The 20,565-nt window shown below is 33.2% G+C and overlaps 1 protein-coding gene across 1 annotated transcript; it reads left to right on the forward strand.

Moving 5' to 3' along the window:
- Nucleotides 1–242: 242 nt before the first annotated feature.
- On the forward strand, nt 243–764 carry LOC120155753 (putative disease resistance protein At3g14460). Its single transcript, XM_039167231.1, has one exon. The coding sequence runs from the start codon at nt 243–245 to the stop codon at nt 762–764; it is 522 nt and encodes a 173-aa protein (XP_039023162.1).
- Nucleotides 765–20,565: the final 19,801 nt, after the last annotated feature.

A 20,565-nucleotide genomic window follows, 5' to 3' on the forward strand; every position in this document is an offset into this window, starting at 1 on the left:
GTAGCAGGACATGTACCAACAACTTAGAGTTCTGTAAGAGAATTGAGTTTGTCCAGGCCGAATTATATGCAAGAGTTGAAAAGTTTCGTCATTTTTCATTCCTCCGTCACCCGTTTGACATTCTAAAAAGATTTGAAATTTTGTTTCAGATGAAAAGTTTAAGAACTTTCTTAGCATTACCAATTCAAACATTGCCTTTGGCAGCGAATTCCTATTTAAGTAACAAAGTCTTACAAGAGTTGATGCCAAGGTCAAGTCATTTAAGGGTTTTGTGTCTGAGTGGTTATTGCATTGATGAGCTACCTCATCAAATTGGTGGTTTGATTCGACTAAGGTACTTTAATTTATCTCACACCAGAATCAAATCATTGCCTGATTCTTTGGGTTCTCTTATCAACTTGCAGACATTGATATTGCATGGGTGCAAGAACCTTATTAAGCTTCCTCGAGCAATTGGGAACCTGCTTAATCTTCATGTTCTTGATCTTACTGATACCGTTAATTTGACTGAGATGCCTATGCATATCGGTAATCTGAAAAATCTACAGATTTTGTCCAAATTCGTTGTGCAGAAGGATGGGGGGCCTAACATTGGAGAATTGAAGGGCTTGTTGCATTTGCGAAAGGAGCTTTCTATTCGTGGACTTCAAAATGTGGTTGATACTCGAGATGCTAGGGAGTGCATTCTGAAAGATAAACAGGGCCTTGACAGCTTAGAGTTGCAATGGAGTCATCGTGGACATGGGACGAACGACAGACAGTGAAGAAACAGAAGCACCACCACCGCCATTTCCGCCGGAGTCAGATGTAAAAGGAGGAGGTGAAGAAGAAGAAGAAGGGGAGGGCCGAATAGGTAAAGGAAAAGAAGAAGAAACCAACTTCCCTAGCTTCTCTTGAAGACAAAAGGCACAGATTCCACGTGGGTTATTCCTATAAGGATGATTACTGCATTGCATTCCATCTCCCAAGTCGTCGTCTCCAACACCAACTCTTCCATCTCCTCATCCTTTGGATCCTTCCATCATGTGTTAAACTTTTTTTTGACTGCCAAGAAAGAAAGAGAGAGAAGATGAGATAGAAACAAACAAAAAAGGGAAAGAGAAGAGTGTAATTGAGAAATAACGGGCATTGGAAAGAAAAACTACGAAAGAGAAAGGGAGAGAGGAAAGAGAAATTGGGAGAGACAAAGACTAAAGTGTAAAGAGATATCCAAGTATCCCACATAGGTGGTTGTTGGGAATAAGGGGTAAAGTGAGTGTATAAAAGGGGATGGGTTTCAGTAAATTAAAATTAACTCTTCTTGGTTCAATCGAGCTTGAATTAAGATTAAAATTGAGCTTTAATCGAGTTCGAGTCTCAAACTATTGAATTTTTTTTGAGTTCGAGTCGAGTTTTAATAATTTATTTTGAGTTTGAGCTGAGCTTAATAATTTTTAGCTCGCGAGTTTTTGAGTCGAGTTGAGCTTACGTTTACAGTTTTCAAGTTTGAGTCGAGCTCAGTAATACTCGAGTTTGAGTTGAGCTCAGTAATACTCGAGTTTGAGTCGAGCTCAGTAATACTCGAGTTTGACTCGGCTCGTTTATACCCTAGCTGTCCCCAAACTGTCCCTGTACCATAAACGTATCGGGCACTTGAAACGGCCCTCCTTTTCCGTCCCCGTGCTTCTTAGTTTGTAAGATGCCAATGCTGCACAATGTGAATCTTAGTCATAACATTTATAATGGTTATGGCAGTCTTTCCAAGTGGCAAAGTCGTTGCTTTGGAAAAAACTCCATCGTTTGGAAGCTATCATGTATTATGCCAAAATTACGCATTAGTTTTTGCACTTTAATTTGATCACTTTAAGTTTCTATAATCTAAGTAGAATTCTATTGTCAGTCCTAATATTATACTTAAGTTTTTTTAAGGGATGTGTTGTATGTTATTATAGCATTCGAAACATACAAAAATAACAGCTATGATCAGGATCACATCAAAACCTTCCGAACCCTAAATAGAGGAAAAAGACTACCCCTAACCAAAACCAAAACGGAAACAAGTACAATCTAACGGTAATAAACCATAACTAAAGTTTTTCATACTAAAATATATAACTTCACCATCACAGCCAAGAAACACAAACTTTTCCAGATTGACCGACCCACTGTTGAACCTAAAACAAGCTGCACTGTTCATCATGTCTGTAAACGAGCAAAGCGCAACCAGCACAAGCAATAAACGATCACCCATTACCTACCAACACGGCCAGCGCCTCAACAACACAAATTGAATACGTTTAGGACTAAAATTCATCAAATTAGAGTATAGTGACTAAAACCACAATTTACACATAATATAGAGTCTAATGACAATTGTTTACCTTTTAACAAACTAGTTTATGGTAACTACAATTTTTATAGTTTTTATTAATGCAATGGTTATGAAAATAAATTTATTATTGTGCTGACATCTATTTTACATTAATTTTAATTATTATTAGTGTCAAAATTTGTCACGACAAAAAATAAAATTTACGTGGCAAATTACTTTATTGTTATAATAAATATCAAATAATAGTGATTACTTTATATGTCGTCACTATCATATCATTTCTCACAAAAAAAAAACAATCGGCGTCAATTCGTATATTTCGATAGTATCAAAATTTTAGTGATAACAAAATTTGTGTCACGATTATATATTTATAGTGAGAATTTAATTATGAAAAAATTAATCATCACAATTATTACTATAATTGTGTCAATATTCATTACTAGGATTATGAATATATATACTTAGTCTATTAACAACATAAATACTATCTGACCAATTATAGTTCATTAGGAACATGAGGTTATCAATTATCTTAGTATACTCAATATAGGAAGCATCACTTCCTTTATTTTTAAAGAGATATATGCTAGATTCATGAGGAGAAACTATCAATTTTCTTTAACATTTTCTCAATATAGTGTCACTCATTTAAAGAAAATCTCTTTCTAATTTTAGAAACTTTTACTCCTAAGATAAAAATTTGATAAATAATAAATTCTTAGTTTTGTAAATGAATTTAATGTTATTACTAAAAATTAACATGTCATCCACATACGAACTTATAATGACACAATTAAAATCAATCATTTGTTAATATATACATACATAAATACTATTAACAACAAAAATCAAAACTAAAACTAGTTTAATGAAATTTATCATACCAATGTTTTGTAGCTTGCTTAAGGTCATATAGAGATTTCTTGAGTCTATACGGTTTGTCTTCCATACTAGTAACCATAAATCATGTTGGTTGTTCTACTAGATATAAATTTATTTAGATGTGTTTATTGGGTGGTTCAGCATTGTCTTATCTTTGTTTTTTGTATTGACTTTTATCGTTTTAGTTCATAAAAAGATAAGTTCATGTTTACCTTGGACGTGAACTTCTAGGGTAAACTATTGAATTGATATTTTTCTTTTATACTTTAATATTTTTACTAACTAAATTAAAAAAAATGTCACTTACGTTATTAATTTATTAAATTTTGGTCATTTACATTGTTGATTGTTATATTTTGGTCATTGAGCCATTAACGCACGTTAGTTAGATAATATGGCACAATAGTTAAAAAGGGTTAATTTTTAACTTGACCATTGAACTTTAGATATAATTCTATTTTGACCTTGAACTTTAGAAAAATATCATTGACTACTAAACTTTAGATAAAATATCAATTTGACCATTGAATTTGATCAAAGTCTCCCATCATCGGCCGCCACTCATCACTGTCATCGTCGATCACCATTTGTCTTGATCACTATTGTCACCATTATAATTAATATTTATTCATTATTTTATTTTTTATTTTATTTTTTTTCCATTTGAAAGTCTTTTCTCTCCATTGGAAAATATTCAACTAAAATTTCTAGCCATTAATCATTCACTAGAAATCTCTTGCGTATATTATAGTACTCCACACAAGGCAACCATTTGTAGAAATATGATATTATCAGCACTCATGGCTAAGAAGATTGCAAGTAGATGAACCATCAATGTCTTGAAAATGAAGAAACTAATAGAAATCAAGGACACATCTACAAAGCAACCATTAAAATAGTTAAACTTAGGGTAAATTACGTGTTTAGCACTTAATCTATCAGTTTTAGTCCATATTAGTACATAAACAATCAACTTTTTCAAAACAAATTTAAAATGTGAGAGATGTAACCATCTAAAGACAATAATAACACAAGTGTTATAATATCATAATGATGATTATCGACAAACAAATAAACACAGTCGAAAAAGAAAAAACAAAGAACACCAAGATTTACGTGGAAAACCCAAAAGGAAAAAACCATGGGCAGAGGAAAAGAATTTCACTAATATGAAGGAATAAAATACAAGAGGATTTTGGTGAAAGAAAAACTTGATCTCTAACCCTTACACTTAGTATCTATTTATAGGGATAGATACTTGATGATAAAGGAAATCTAAATAAAGTAAAAATCTACGTTAATAAAGTTCTCTTCTTATATATTCAAACTAGGTTTCTTACTTTCCCAATTTTATATGTTAATTAATTTGTGCCACTTTGAATTTGAGTAAAACTCTAACAAATCTCCACCTTGACGCGAATTCTGAAAGTGCAATGGTTTTGAGACAAAACACTCAAATTCGATGTGACACCAAAACTCAACAAAACAATTCTTCACTTCAACAAACAAGTTCTTCACCTCTTCCGCAACACCCCTCAAATGAGTAATCTTCAATAACATACATCGACTGAATATAAGCATTTTCTAGGCTTGGATTTAGTCTTCACATTGACATGGTTATCATAAGTGTCAACTTTGCTCACAAATGTATCACAATGCACAAGTAATATCATGCACAACATGATCCCGATCATCAATCGTAGTTCTATATTCAAATTCTTTATGTTCACGAAATTGAACTCTTTTCTTCTTCACATAACTGTTATGCCCACATTTATCTTGTTCAACAATGTTATTTGACACGATGGATGAAACACCAACTGCATTATCTACAACTGTTAAACCCTATAGAACATAAAACTTGGTAGTCTTTCTCAACCTTTTCATCACAATAAGTGAGCCTTTGCAAATTTTCATAACTCCACATTCACTAGAGAAGTTGTACACTTTTGAATCTAGAATACCTAATGAAATTAAATTCCTACTCAAATTTGGAACATGTCTCACATTACCACGTGTTAAAACAATCCCATCGAACATTTTAATCTTGATTGTTCCAATACATACGACTTTATAAAGGACATTATTTCCAAAAAAAATACATCACCTTTAGATACAAATGTATTTGTCGCAAACCATTCACGTTTGAGACTCATATGAAAAATACTACCAGGGTCACCTTGTTATAAAGTTGTTCTCATCCTCAACTAGAAGTTCTCTGGCATCGTACTCCTTTACTACACTGACCTCACCAGATTTCCCAAAGTTATACTCTTTAGCTTCTCTTTTGTTTTTATTTTGTAACTTGTAACACTCCGATTTAACATGATCTTTCTTTTTACAAAAGTGACAAGTTTTACCTAAGATTTTGATCTACCCTTCCAATACTATCAGAAGAACACTCGCATTTTCTTCCACAGTTTGAGATAGTCGATTCATTCACCACGAGACCCTTTTGCCTTGAGCTCAGAACCAGATACATGATGCTTCATCTTGTCAAACAAGTGCAGGCCATTGTACACTTCTTCAAGAGTGAGTGTTTCACAACTGTACAATATTGTATCTCTCAAAAGATGAGTAGGAGGGAGGCAGCAAATATAGGAGGATCAATATTAAGTTTTCATGGTCATACTTCACTTCTAAAGTCTATAGATTAGAGACAATTTCCTTGAATGCAGTCAGGTGCTCTTCAAGAAACGATTCTTTCACCAACTTGAACAAATAAAGACGTGGCTTTAAGTGCAACTTGTTGGTCAATGATTTCTGCATGCAAAGCTGCTCCTATTTCACCCACAAAGAAGCAGTCGTTTTTTTCTTTCAATACATCCTGCAAGATTTGATTTGATAAATATAAACGAACATGAGAAATGGATTTACGATCCTTACACTTTTCCTCATTCATTCATTGCGATACCATATTCTCATCAAATCCTTATATTGCATCGTCTAGATCTAATTGTGCAAGAACATCTTCACCTGTCATAACGAGAACTTGATGTTCCGATCCAATAACGAAATATCATATTTCATTGTTGGCATAATCTTGAACCCGAAGCTCTGATGCCAATCTGTTATAATATAATAACGATGATTATCAACAAATAAATAAACACGATCGAAAATTAAAAAAACCAAGATTTACGTGAAAAACCCAAAAAGGAAAAACCATGGGCAGAGGAGAAGAATTTCACTAATATGAACGAAGAAAATACAATAAGATTTTGGTGAAAAAAACTTGATCTCTAAGCCTTACCCTAGTATCTATTTATAGAGAAATATACTTGATTACAAAAGAAAACTAAATAAAGTAAAAAAACTACTTTAATAAAGTTCTCTACTTTTAATCAAACTAGTTTACCTACTTACTCAAATTTATATATTAATTAATTTATTCCATTTTGAGTTCGAGTCAAACTCTAACAGCAAGTTTTAAATACCACTTCTAAAGTTTGTAATTGGAACAAACACTATCATACATTGTACAATTCAAGACAACAAAATAGGAACTCAAACAATACAGACTCCAGAGTCCCAAAGTTTAAGTGATTTTGAATGAAGGAGAAAGACTTTCAAATGGAAAAAGAAAATAAATTAAAAATAAAATAATAAACAAATAATAAAAATAATGATGACAACAGTAACCGAGGTCGCTAGTGATCGAAGATCAGTGATGGGAGACTTTGGTCAAATTCAGGAGTCAATTTGATATTTTATCGAACATTTAGTGGTCAAAATGATATTCCTTATGAAGTTCATGCTCAAAATAGTATTATATCTAAAGCTCAAGTTCCAAATTAAAAATTAACCCCTTTTGATTAATGTGACATGTTTTCAACTAATAGACTTTAACAACTTAGTGACCAAAATGTAACAATTGATAACATAAGTGACCAAACTTAATAAAATGATAACGTAAATGATTAAAACTTAAGTTTTTTGAATTTGATGAGCAAAAATGTACAAATATAAAATAAAATAGACTGATTTGATACTTTACCCTAACTTCTATTACATTAATGATGTCATAAGTTAATAGAAATTATTTCTAGTTCGACCACTTAACTAAAATATAAATTTAATTTTTTATAATTTTTCAAATTACAATTTAAAAAACTTTAAAAATGAGGCTTTGACTATCATGTGAAATCTGGTGCAAAAGCTAGACCTGGTAAATTTAATCCGTACGTGACTATCTGAACCAATTTACTTGATCCGAGACTTGATATCAACCAACCTTAATAGGATGACATAAAATTGATCTGAAACCTGAAATAATCCGAATCAAAATGAAATTGACCCGAATTTTAGTTGGACTAGAAGCAACCCAGACCGAAAGTAAGTCGAACCACAAGTAACCCACATAGAAAGTAACCCTAACCGAAAGGAGCCCGAATTTAGTTTATCCATACTTGATGCGAACTGAACTTTGACCAAATTTTAACTCAATAATTGAGTCTAAGTGATTAAATAATTTATTTGTTTATTTATTATTATTATTATTATTATTATTATTATGTATTTTTAGCATTGATAAATAGTAAAACGATACATGTTTTATTCTCATTTTATATTATACTACTAGTTAACCACAACTTCTAGTAATAATTTAATGTTTCAATATAATATTTCCTTATTCAAAAGACCATTTCTATATCTGATGAAATAACTTCTAGCTCTGAATTTGGACTATGACAATATAAATTAACCTAAAATTATTGATATTAAAGATTTATTGATTCGACTGATTAAAACTAAAACTTCTAGCTCTAAATTTAGGATGTGACAATATATATTCACATAAAATCATTGAATTATAAGAAATAAAGAGCATCACTGAAAGTTATTATAACAAAGACAGACAATGGTTGACTTGAAAATCTATAGGATGGGCCAAAAATTTATAGGTTGACCAAAATTGACCCGAAAATCTAATGGTTTACTTGAACCGAAACCGACTAATCCGATGTTAACCCGACCTGAAGCCAACTGATATGATATTAACCTGACCCGAAAACCAACCGATTTGATTTTAACCCAACCCAACACCCGACCCAAACTAAATTTTCGTAAACCCAAACCAGATCCGATTCAAATCAAACTCGATTCAAATAACCCGATTGTGTCCTCTAAAAAGCAATAGCAATATATAGAGGCATGGGTTTACATGTGGAAAAAAAAATATGTCAGCTTTAATTAACAAACTTGATAAATCCTTCAAACGTAGATTTATGATAGTCTGGAACTTTGAAACTCTGATGTGATCTTGTTATGTGTATTCTGAATATAGAGTGATTTTACAAATCTTTTCACTCTTCTGCTACGTGATAGTCTTCTCCGTTTTGATAATTTCATACCCGTAAGTCTTATATAATGTTCTTATGTGATCCGGCACATCTTTTCATCGTTTTATAAAGTGAATGTCTTTGCAACTTGATAAATTCTTCGTTGTAATTTACAAAATGATGTTCTACAAACGATTTTTAATTAAGTTTAGTGTCTGAATTTAATCTCGAAAGTATGTATCATATTTCGTTTTATCTCAACTCGATAAATTTTGATTGAAACCTTTGAATATTTTTTGAATTTGGTAAGAGATCAAAACTTAAATTTCTAGTTCGACCCTTAACTAAAATATGAATTTAATATTTTTTATTTTTAAAATTACAAAAGAAAAAGAATTTAAAAATGAGGCTTTGACTATCATGTGAAATCTGGTGCAAAAGCAATATATTCATATCTGTAACGTCAATAATACAAAAGATGCATATAGAGGCATGGGTTTACCTATGGAAACAAAAATAAGTGAGCCCTTTAATTAACATGTTAACGTGAATAGTAGGATTTGAAGCTCCGTAGGCGGAGCCACTTGATTTCTAGTCATGGCCGATAACCACTCCGGCACGTCCACAATTACATATTTAAAGTCCTCATTTCTTATTACTTAATCAGAATGGACTTTTCTGGAATTAGCTTTGCAGACTTGAACAAAATACTATATCTGTTTAGTTTGAGAGAAATTCGAATTCATTTTGATCATTGTGCTCCAGTGGCTAGAGCTATTTAAGTATTTTTATCGTTGCAAATGAAAGTTTAAGAACAAGCCTAGACATTGAACTTTCAAGCCAACAACAACTACAACAACAAAACCCAATTCCCATATGCAATGGGGTAAGGGGGAGGTAGGGTAGTAGGCTGCCCCCAACGCCAGGTTGAGAGTAGCTTCCGTGGAAGACCTCCGGCAGTCAGAAAATTAAAAATATAGATAAAATGCAAAGCATGTATAAATAAATACATAAATACATAGTTGAACAATATTCATATGCAGTCATAAATATCATTAATATTATATGCGCGTTTGAAATGGGAAGTAATCCCTGCAAATAAATCCCTGCCAAAAAATCTCTGCATATAGACAGAAACGTAAGACCCGATTAAATTTAAAAGTGAAGAGAATATTACACAGAAGTCCACGATAGCAAGCCCAGTTCTAAGCCTTCATAAATACCAATAACAGAAACGTATAAAAAGTAGAATTCATGGAAATTACTACAAAGGCATTAAAAGAAGACAGAGATGATACACCCTAGAGATGTGACCCACACTACTCGATCGTTTTGAAGCTAAGTAGCTGGCTTTCGATTGAATTCTCTGGAATGAGATCCATTTTTAACTGAAATACGACACAAGAACATTGTCAAGCTCCATGGATTATGTCTCCACAATCGTTGTATCTTCTTGATTTACCAATACCTGGAAAACGGAAGCTTGTTGTATGCCTTGCGCATTGATGATGAAGCCGTGGAATTGGATTGGACCAAAAGAGTGAACATAGTCGAAGGTGTCGCACATGTTGTATCTTTCATGCATCATTATTGCAGCCCTCCAATTGTTCATCGAGACTTCTCAAGCAATAACATTCTGTTGAACTCGGAACAGGAAGCTTTGGTTACTGAATTTAGGACTGCAACACTTCTTTGTTGCCGAAGACAGCTATCGGATAGAGCAAAATCACAACTGATAATTTGAGAAAATAAAAATAAAGATAAAGAAGACTCAAAATTTACGTGGAAAACCCCTAAATAATATAGGGTAAAAAACCACGGGCAACGATAGAAGAATTTCACTATTATAAAATAGGAATTACAACTTCTCTCAATCTACTAAGGAGAAAACAATGATAATTCTCTCTTGACAAAAAGGAGAAAATAACTCTCAAGAAACTCTCTAAATTCTCTTGTATTCGGAGAAAGCTAGAATGATTTGAGGTGGTTTCAAAGCTAAATGGGCTAGGCTATTTATAATTGAAGCTTAAGGACTAATTTAGTAAAAACCCTAAAGTACAATGACTAAATTGAGTAATTTACCCTTACACATTTTCAACAATTACAACCCCTTTTTGACTTATTATTTTCGATGGATTTGTTTAATGTCACCTTTCGGTGGATTTTACTTTTCAACAATCTCCCACTTGAAGATTTGATTGGAACAATCATATCTTCACACCATTCTTTCTACCTTGTACCTTTATGTTGCTTACATCTCTGACATGCCACAAGAGGATCGACACCAAGTAAATTTATCGGTATTGATCGCCTTCATCACGAAATCTGCTATGTTGTCTTTGGTATGGATTTTATGCATATCTATCGTCCCTTCTTCCACCTTTCACGAATAAAGTTGTACTGAACTCGTATGTGCTTTGTCCTTGAATGAAATGCTGGATTCCTTGCTAGATGCAAGGCGCTTTGACTGTCATAAAAAGGAGAGACATACTCTTGATTGTGCCCAAGCTCTTCCAATAGTATCTTCAACCAAATTACTTCTTTATTGACTTGTGTAGCTGCTACATATTCTGCCTCTGTTGTTGACGTAGCCACAACTGACTGCAATTTTGAAACCCAGCTTACAGCTCCACCAGCAATTTTGAACACATATCCTGTAGTAGATTTGCTTTTATCCAAATCCCCTTCATAGTCAGAATCTACATAACCATTGATTAGTAAGTTTGATCCTCCGTAACATAATGCAACATTTGAGGTCCCTTTGATGTATCTTAGGATCCTCTTTACTGTATTCCAATGCTCTTTGCCTGGATTCGCCACGTACCGACTAACCACTCCCACTGCTTGTACAATGTCTGGTCTTGTGCATATCATAGCGAACATTAAACTTCCCACTGCCGATGCATACGGTACTCGAGACATCTCCATCCTCTCATCTTTACTGCTAGGACTCATACTGGAGGATAATTTGAAGTTAATAGTAAGAGGGGTAGAAATTGGCTTACAATCTTGCATGTTGAATCGTGACAAGATTTTCTTCAAGTATTTCTTTTGTGAAAGCCAAATCTTCCTATTACTTATGTCTAGGTGAATTTACATCCCTAGAATCTTGTTTGTTGATCTCATGTCCTTCATTTCAAATTCCTTAGCCAGTTGTGCCTTCAATTCTTTAATATGATCATTGTTAGGTCCTGCAACCAACATGTCATATGTTGAATTATGTTTCGATATAACAAATTTAAAGGCAAAATGTTTTCGGACTTGAATTGAATATAACAGTTATATACAACTTCAAACACATTTCAAGCTATAAATAGAAGTTAAGGACACTTGAAGAAGCATGAGAACAACTATCCAAGCAATCAAACACAAGAGAAGAGCTTTTCAATCTTATTTCATCTTTCTCTTGTAAATATTTTGTTCTTGTGAGCTTAATTCTTGTAAACACCTAGTTTAGAGAGGTTTTCTTGTTTACTTATTTTATCCTTTTGTAAAGGGGAAAGATTATAGCTTATCTTGTGTAAAATCCAGGGAAATGTTCTAGTTTAGCTAAGAAAAACTAGGGAGTTGTAAGGTTATCTCTTTTTCCTCAAAAGAAAGAACAAATTAGTGAATTTGTTGGAAAGTCCTTGGTGAGGAGCTAAGGTAGTGGATGTAAACTTGGTTGAGAAGTAGAACCACTATAAATCGCTGTGCAATTCTCTATCTTTCAATCTCCTTACTCTCTAAACACAAAAACTATTCCGATCCCTCTTTGCAAATCATTCTCATTGTCGATTCGAGCTTCCGAAAATCCCTACAATTGGCATCAGAGCCTAACTCGTTAAGAAGGTTTAACCACCTTGACTTTTTCCTCTGGTGCTTATTATCTTGAAGAATATCCTATTATTGATTCACAACCGGTCAACAAGAAACCCTTCTTCAATGGAGCAAATTATGCACATTGGAAGAATAAGATGATGTACTTTATTCAATCCTACAATCTAGGAGTTTGGAACTCAATCATGGACGGTTACTCCTCTCTACCCGGCAAGTACAACGATTGGAGTAAAGAAGAGCATAAAAATTTCCAGCTTAATTCTAAGGCTATACATATTCTATTATGTGCTTTAGGCCCAAATGAATATGGAAGAATCTCATCTTGTTCCAGTGCCAAAGAGATTTGGGATAAGGTCCAAGTCACTCATGAAGGAACCAACGAAGTGAGGGAATCAAAGAAAAGTCTTCTCAACCATATCTATGAGAACTTAAAGATGAAACCCGATGAAGACATCAAAGCTATGATAAATAGATTTTCCGTGGTTGTCAACGGTCTCAAGTGATATGGAGAAGTAATCCCAAATGAAAAGCCTGTGAGGAAGATGTTATACTCTCTTCCAAAGGAGTGGAAATCGAAGAAGATGACCATTATTGAAGCAAGAAACCTAAAGTCTCTCACTCTCGAGAAGCTAGTTGGTTCCCTTCTCACTTATGAGATGATGGTGAAGGAAGATGAAGAAAGGGAAGAGAAGAAAAACAAGAAGAAGAAGAAGAAGAATGAGGAGGTAGGCATTGTCTTCAAATCCAAAAATGAAAGCTATCAAGATTCAAGTGATGAGGTGGATGAAGATGATGATGAACAAGAAGAAGAGATGGTCAAGCTCTTGAAGGAACTCAAGAGATTCATGACTTCCAAGGAAGTAAAACATGAATCAACCAAGAAGAAGAGTCCCCCGGTGTACTTCAATTGTCAAAGAAAAAGGCATGTCAAGTATGAATGTCATCTTCTAAAGAAAAAGGGGAAGAAGGCATTTTTTGCATCTTGGAGCGATGAAGATGATTCCAATGATGAAGATGAAGTAATCAACCTATGCCTCATGACAACTCAAGAAGAATTCGAGGTATCTTCTAACTCAAATGAATTTAATTCATTTACTTTTGATGAGTTACAAGATGCTTATAATAGGTTGTATTTGGGATTTGAGACCATGAATTCCAAATATACGAAATTAATTTCAAAACTCAAAATTGAAAAGATATCGATTTTGAAAGCTAGAGTTGATTTTGAAAATCAAAATGAAATTTTGAAAATGATTTAGAGCTTTCAAAAATCAAAATAAATGATTTAGAAAAGAAATATTTTGAGTTAGGAGTTAAGCTTGAAAGCTTAACAAAAGAAAAAGAATTAATTTCTAAAAATAACTTATTATGTTTAGAAATGACAAAATGCTCACATTGTCATTTTCATGGTCATAAGGAACATAATTGTCCTTTGAAGAAAAAGAAAAGGTTTTAAAATTAAACAAGTATGGGTTCCCAAAGGAACAAGGGGCATAGAAACTAATATTCAAGGATCCAAATCAGTTTGGATACCAAAATATACTTAAATGCCTCTTGTAGGTGTGCGAGAGCAATGGTGATAAAAGTGATGATATTCAAGATGCTCTAGCCACAAATGAAAAATGAATGGGTAACCTCTAAACTTAATGCTTTTGATTTTGGTTATTTGGTTGCTCATTTGGATTTATGCATGCATGAGTTTTGATTTTGAATGATTATGTATTGTTTTAATCTCATGTATGTTGAAAAGATGTTTTATGATGAACATTTTAAAGTTTTAAATGATTTTTTAGAATTTTTAGTTCATCATAATAAAATTTTGGTCAAAATTAGTTTTAAATGCAAACGATATCTCTCTAACAATTGATATCAACTTTTCAAATACTTTGATTTTATAAATTTTAAATTTTGACCTAAATTTAAATGTTTATGCATGTGATTTAAAATGCAAAAGATATCTCTCTAACAATTGATATCAAAATTTTCAAATGCATAACATTTTTGGAAAACTTTATGCATATGAACTTAATTTCAATAATTGATATTGCATAAAATATTTTAAACTTGGATGTATTGAATTTCATGTCCTACTAACATGTTTGTTATTCTTTGTTGAAATTCAATTTTGTTTAAGTGTCATGATCTTAAAAGCTAAATTTTGTTTGGAATTCTATTATTGATTTAAATGTCAAATTTACTACTTACTCTCCAAAGTTATTTTGAACTTCAAAGATTGAATTATTTTTTATATAACAAAAAGGGGGAGAAGTTTGGTTAGAAAAATTCAATTTCTTAATGAAAAATAATTTCTTAATGAAAAAGGGGGAGCTTAACATTTTCATTTATTTTCCAACAATTTGTAACAATTGATATCTTTTTTAACAATTGATATATTTTTTAACAATTGATATCCTTTTGTTAACAATTGCTATCTTTTTCATTAAACATTTTATTAAGGGGGAGTTTTGCCAAAAACAATTTTTTAAATGTTTTGTTATGTCAAAAAGGGGGAGATTGTTGAATTATGTTTTGATATAACAAATTTAAAGGCAAAATATTTTTGAACTTGAATTGAATTTATTCAAAGTTTTAAAAAGGTTTCAAAAATAATTCAAAGTCTATTAAATTCGGGTTTGAGAAAAAATGCTAAAGGGTGTCAAAGTGCATCCATGCACCTGCCACTAGTGCATCGATGCACCATGTAGTACATCCATGCACTCCATTTCGAATACAATTAGTGCATCGATGCACTCTGCTGTGCATCGATGTACCAAGGCTGCAACGACTAGTAATGACTAGTTTATTTGAATTTAATAAAGGGGTATTGATGCATCTTGATAGTGCACCAATGCACCATGTTATGGGGAGCCTTTTTGAGTAGACAAATCATCCTCAAACGGATCCAAAACATCCCCAACAGTTATAAATGACTTCAAACACATTTCAAGCTATAAATACAAGCTAAGGACACTTGAAGAAGCATGAGAACAACTATCCAAGCAATCAAACACAAGAGAAAAGCTTTTCAATCTTATTTAATATTTCTCTTGTAAATATTTTGTTCTTGTGAACTTAATTCTTGTAAATACCTACCTTAGAGAGGTTTTCTTATTTACTTATTTTATCTTTTTGTAAAGGGGAAAGGTTCTAGCTTATCCCATGTAAAAGCTAGGGAAAGGTTATAGTTTAGCCAGGAAAAACTAAGGAGTTGTAATGTTATCTCTTTGTCCTCAAAAGGAAAAACAAATTAGTGATTTTGTTGGAAAATCCTTGGTGAGGAGCTAAGGTAGTGGATGTAGACTTGGTTGAAAAGTTGAACCACTATAAATCGCTGTGCAATTCTCTATCTTTCAATCTCCTTACTCCGTAAACATAAAAACCATTCCGACCCCTCTTTACAAACCATTCCGATTATCGATTCGAGCTTTCAAAAATCCCAACATCATCCACATAGAACAACAATATAGCAAAATTGTTATCACCAAACCTCTGGAAATAAGAACAAGGGTCTGCATTAAGTCTGTTGTATCCAAGGCACATAATAAAGGAATCAAATCTCTTATACCAACACCTCGGTGCCTGTTTTTGACCGTACAGAGATTTGTTCAACCTGCAAACCAAGTTCTTCTTTTCGTCTTCTTCAAAACCTTCAGGATGGAGCATGTAAATCTCTTCTTCAAGATTTCCATGAAGAAAAGTTGTTTTAACATCTAGCTACTCTAGATGTAAGTTCAATGTAGTACACATTGCCAAAAATACTCAAACTATTGTTAGTCGAACCACAGGAGAAGATATTTCATTGAAATCAATACCTTTTTTTTGAGCATATCCTTTGACCACCAGTCTTGTATGATACCTCTCCACTTGATCGTCAACATTTCGTTTGATTTTGAAGACCCATTTGTTACCAATTGGCTTTCTTCCTTGTGGTAGTGACACAAGGTTCCATGTATTATTTTCATGAAGAGCTTCAATTTCTTCTTGCATCGCCATCATCCATAGTGAAGCATTTGAGCTGTTTATTGCCTCCTCGTATGTTGATGGCTCACCGTACTCTGTTAAAAGGTAGTATGCAATATTTCCTTCTATAACATAATCTGAGTGCCAATTGGGACGTCTTCTCACACGATCTGATTGACGAGTTATTGGAGCTTCAGAACTCTCTGTTCTTGTTCATCATATGATGGTTCTACTTCAGAAGAATCTCCTTATTCAAACTTTTTTCCACATGTATTTGTGTAGTCTCTGACTTTTCAACACTATCATCGTCTTATTTTCTTTGTAGCTTATCTTCTATAAAGATAACATCTCTGTTAATGATCACTTTGCGGGCAGTGGGATGCCACAAGCGATACCCTTTTACACCATCAACATACCCCAAGAATTTGCATTTCTTGGATTTTGGATCAAACTTTGAAATTTCTTGGGAGTTGTACATCACGTACACAATACTTCCAAATACATGGAGGTTTGAATAATCAGCTGGTTTACCAGTCCACATCTCCATTGGTGTCTTTATCTCTATTACAGTTAACGAAGCTCGATTCACCAAATAACAGGCGGTATTGACTGCTTCTGCCCAGAATGATTTTTCTAGGCATGCATCCCTCAACGTTGCTCTTGTTTTTTCTAACAAGGTTCTATTCATCCAGTCTACCACTCGATTTTTTTGAGGAGTGTTCGCCACTGTGAACTGTCTTTTGATGTCTTTTTCCTGTAAAAGAAATCAAATTCTTCACTTGTGTATTCTCCTCCATTATCTTTTCTGAAACACTTGATCTTATTTCCAGAATCAAGTTCCACTCGTGCTTTGAAGTTTTTGAAAGTTGAAAACACATCTGACTTCTTCTGAATAGGGTACACCCAACATCTCCTGGAGTAGTCATCAATAAATGAGACAAAGTATTTTGCTCCGCCTAGGGATGTAACTGGTTCTTGTCATACGTCAGAGTGAACCAATTCTAGAACACTTTTGCCTCTAGAATTTGATGTGTTGAATTTCAACCGGTGCTGCTTACTTGTTATGCAATGCTCACACAAAGTAAGTGATACATTTGTTAAGCCTAGAAGTAGCTTTTTCTCCACAAGGACTTTCATTCCTTGTTCTGACATGTGTCCAAGTTTCTGATGCCATAGCATTGCAGAATTTGAACAACATGAGGCAACATAGGCTTCTGCTTCTGGTAAAGTCTCTCTCTTCAGCATGCACAAGTTTACAACTATCGTTTCGCCTTTCAGCACCACAAGCACTCCACGGAACACCTTCATGATTTCTTTATGTGTTTAAATTTTGCTCACATTATTACCCAACAATCCGTAGGATAATAATTTTTTCTTTAGTCCTTTCACGTGCCGCACATCTCGAACAACTTTAATTATTCCATCATACATCTTTAATTTGATGGTTCCTACGCCAACGATCTCTAAGGCATGATCATTACAACTATACACAGATCCTCCTGAGACAGGTTCATAATGATGAAACTATTCTCTTCTTGAGGTCATGCGATATGCTGCTCCTGAATAAATGAGCCATATATCTGTATATCTCTTTCTACCTTCCATGGTGGTTGACACTTCACAACATAAAGCATTTCTATCATCTAAAGTGTTTGTGGTATTGCCTTATGGATTGTAGTTTTTATTTAGACTCAAACAATCCTTCTTCAAGTGACCATTCTTTCCACAATTATAACACTTTAAATTCTTCTTGCTCATTGACTTCAATCTACCATGTTTGTGACTGCTGCTTTGGTCACGTTCTGTTGATCTCCATCACATTTTTATCATCATTGTCAATGATTATGCTTGTTGCAGATTTACTTGTCTGTCTTCCTTGTTCTTGCGTCGATTGCTTCTTATAGAACAACAGCTACAAAATCATCGAAGACTAGACTGGTGACATTATTGTTTGTCAAGTTGACGATGAGTTGATCATACGAATCCGATAGACTTTGAAGTAAAAGTTCAACATGTTCTTGTTCTCCAATTTTACAGCTTAAAGATGTAAGCTGAGAAAATAAAGTGTTCAGCGTGTTTAAGTGCTTTGTCACTGAAGTAGATTTTGACATACGGAGAGTGTACAATTTTCTCTTAAGGAAAATTTTATTGTGCAACGATGTGGCCTCGTACAATTTGGTGAAATGATCCCATATCTCCTTAGCTGTCTTTTTTTCCTCGATGCTTGACAATACTTCATCTGCTAATGCTAGATGAAAGTTTACCATAGCATTCCCGTCCATTTCGATCCATTTGTTGTCATCTGTAAAATTTATTGACCTTTCACTGATAGCTGCTAGACAACCGTCTTTCCTCAGGATGACCTTCATCTTCAATTTTCACAGTGAGAAATTTCTCCCATTGAATTTTTCAATATTAAATTTCATTGACACAGCTTCTATTATGGATAGCTCCCATTATTTCACTATCGTGAATAGTTCTCTGGAACCTTCAAAGAATGGGTAATAACTTGTTACTTTCTTATGTTGGAGGATCCAACTTTTGGTGGCAACCACAAAGATAATAAGCAGATATTACACACTCTAATCTGGCTCTGATACCAATTGTTGCGGAAGACCACTATCGGATAGAGAAAAATCGTAACTAATAATTTGAGAAAAAAATAAAGATAAACAAGACACAAAATTTACGTGGAAAACCCCTAAATAATATAGGGTAAAATCCCACAGGCAACGGTAGAAGAATTTCACTATGAGAAAATAAGAATTACAACTTCTCTCGATCTACCAAGAAGAAAACAATGATAATTCTCTCTTGATAAAAAGGAGAAAACAACTCTCAAGAAACTCTCTAAATTCTCTAGTATTGAGAGAAAGCTAGAATGATTTGGGATGGTTTTGTAGCTAAATGAGTTAGGGTATTATAGTTGAAGCTTAAGGACTAATTTAATAAATACCCTAAAGTACAATGACTAAATTGAGTAATTTACCCTTGCACATTTTCAACAATTACAACCCCATTTTGACTTATTATTTTCGGTGGATTTGTTTAATGTCACCTTTCAGTGGATTTTAATTTTCAACATTCTTGATCCTCATTCATCTAATCAGGCTGTAATTGTTGGAACATATGGATTCAATGGAATTACTGTCTCAAGAATTTCTGCCTATGCAATCTCTAATCACAAGGCCTCTTCATGAAATATCTCTGCATGAGCTTAAAAACCATGAGATGTTTATGGGTGGTTAATATTAAACATTTGATGGTTTGGTAGAACTATGCCTTCTATTTGATCTTGGAATGCTAAATTACATTTTGTTGGTAATATTATTGGAAAACGAGGAATTCGAAAAGAAACATAAAGCAAAAAAACTTTGATGTAGAAAAAGAAATAATGTAGAGAGGAAAATGAATTGGTATTTATAGGTTGAACCTTCAACATAAAACAAACAAAAATGTTGAAAATACAACTGAATTTCCAAAGCTATATTGACTAAATTTACCGCTAATAAATTAGTTGTTATAAGAGCTGCAATAAAGGGTTGTATCTAGCCCATAAAACGTTCAGATACAAACTGCAGACAACCAAACAGTCAACCGATAACTGTGATATAATAGCAGATTGATATTTTGAAAATTAAGCAGAATACTTATGAGTTTTTTTCTAAAACGATAACAGGTGTGTGTGATACTGTTGAACACACATAATTACATAAACATCAAACAAAATTGAATCAAGTCAATCAAATAGATGATGGGAACAACAACGCATGCATGCTTTCAAAGGACTTGTCACATTGCATTCAATAGGGAAATGAAGGGAGAGCTTCCTATAAACCCAAATAAAGTCACTTTCCTTTTCATTGTCGGGTACATGCCTTATATCTTTTTAAGCAATACTAACATTCTCCCTCTAATGCCGAAAAATTCCCCTTTTTTAAAAATCGGATAACAAGTTAAATTGTGAGATTAGCAGTGTAAATACTAGTGAAAGTATCTTAAACTAGTACATAGTAAAATAAGTTTTTCTTCTCTTAACAAGTGATCGAATCTTAAACTTGTCAAGATAAGGGTAAAATTATAATATACAACTAATCTCGTCCATTCATCGAAGTCCTCGATAAATCATCCAACATCCTAATTCTAATAAGTATATATATAACTAAAATACCTCAGTATTCTAATAAGTGTATTAGAAAGATGACTTAACATCCTTCATAGAAGTTGTATAATTCTTCTCATTTACGTAGGTAAAATAACTCGGGATTTTAATAAGTGTATTAAGAAGAGAACCCAACATCCTTCATA

Source organism: Hibiscus syriacus, unplaced genomic scaffold, assembly GCF_006381635.1.
Source record: "Hibiscus syriacus cultivar Baekdansim isolate YM2019G1 unplaced genomic scaffold, ASM638163v2 tig00111207_pilon, whole genome shotgun sequence".
Classification (NCBI taxonomy): Eukaryota; Viridiplantae; Streptophyta; class Magnoliopsida; order Malvales; family Malvaceae; genus Hibiscus; species Hibiscus syriacus.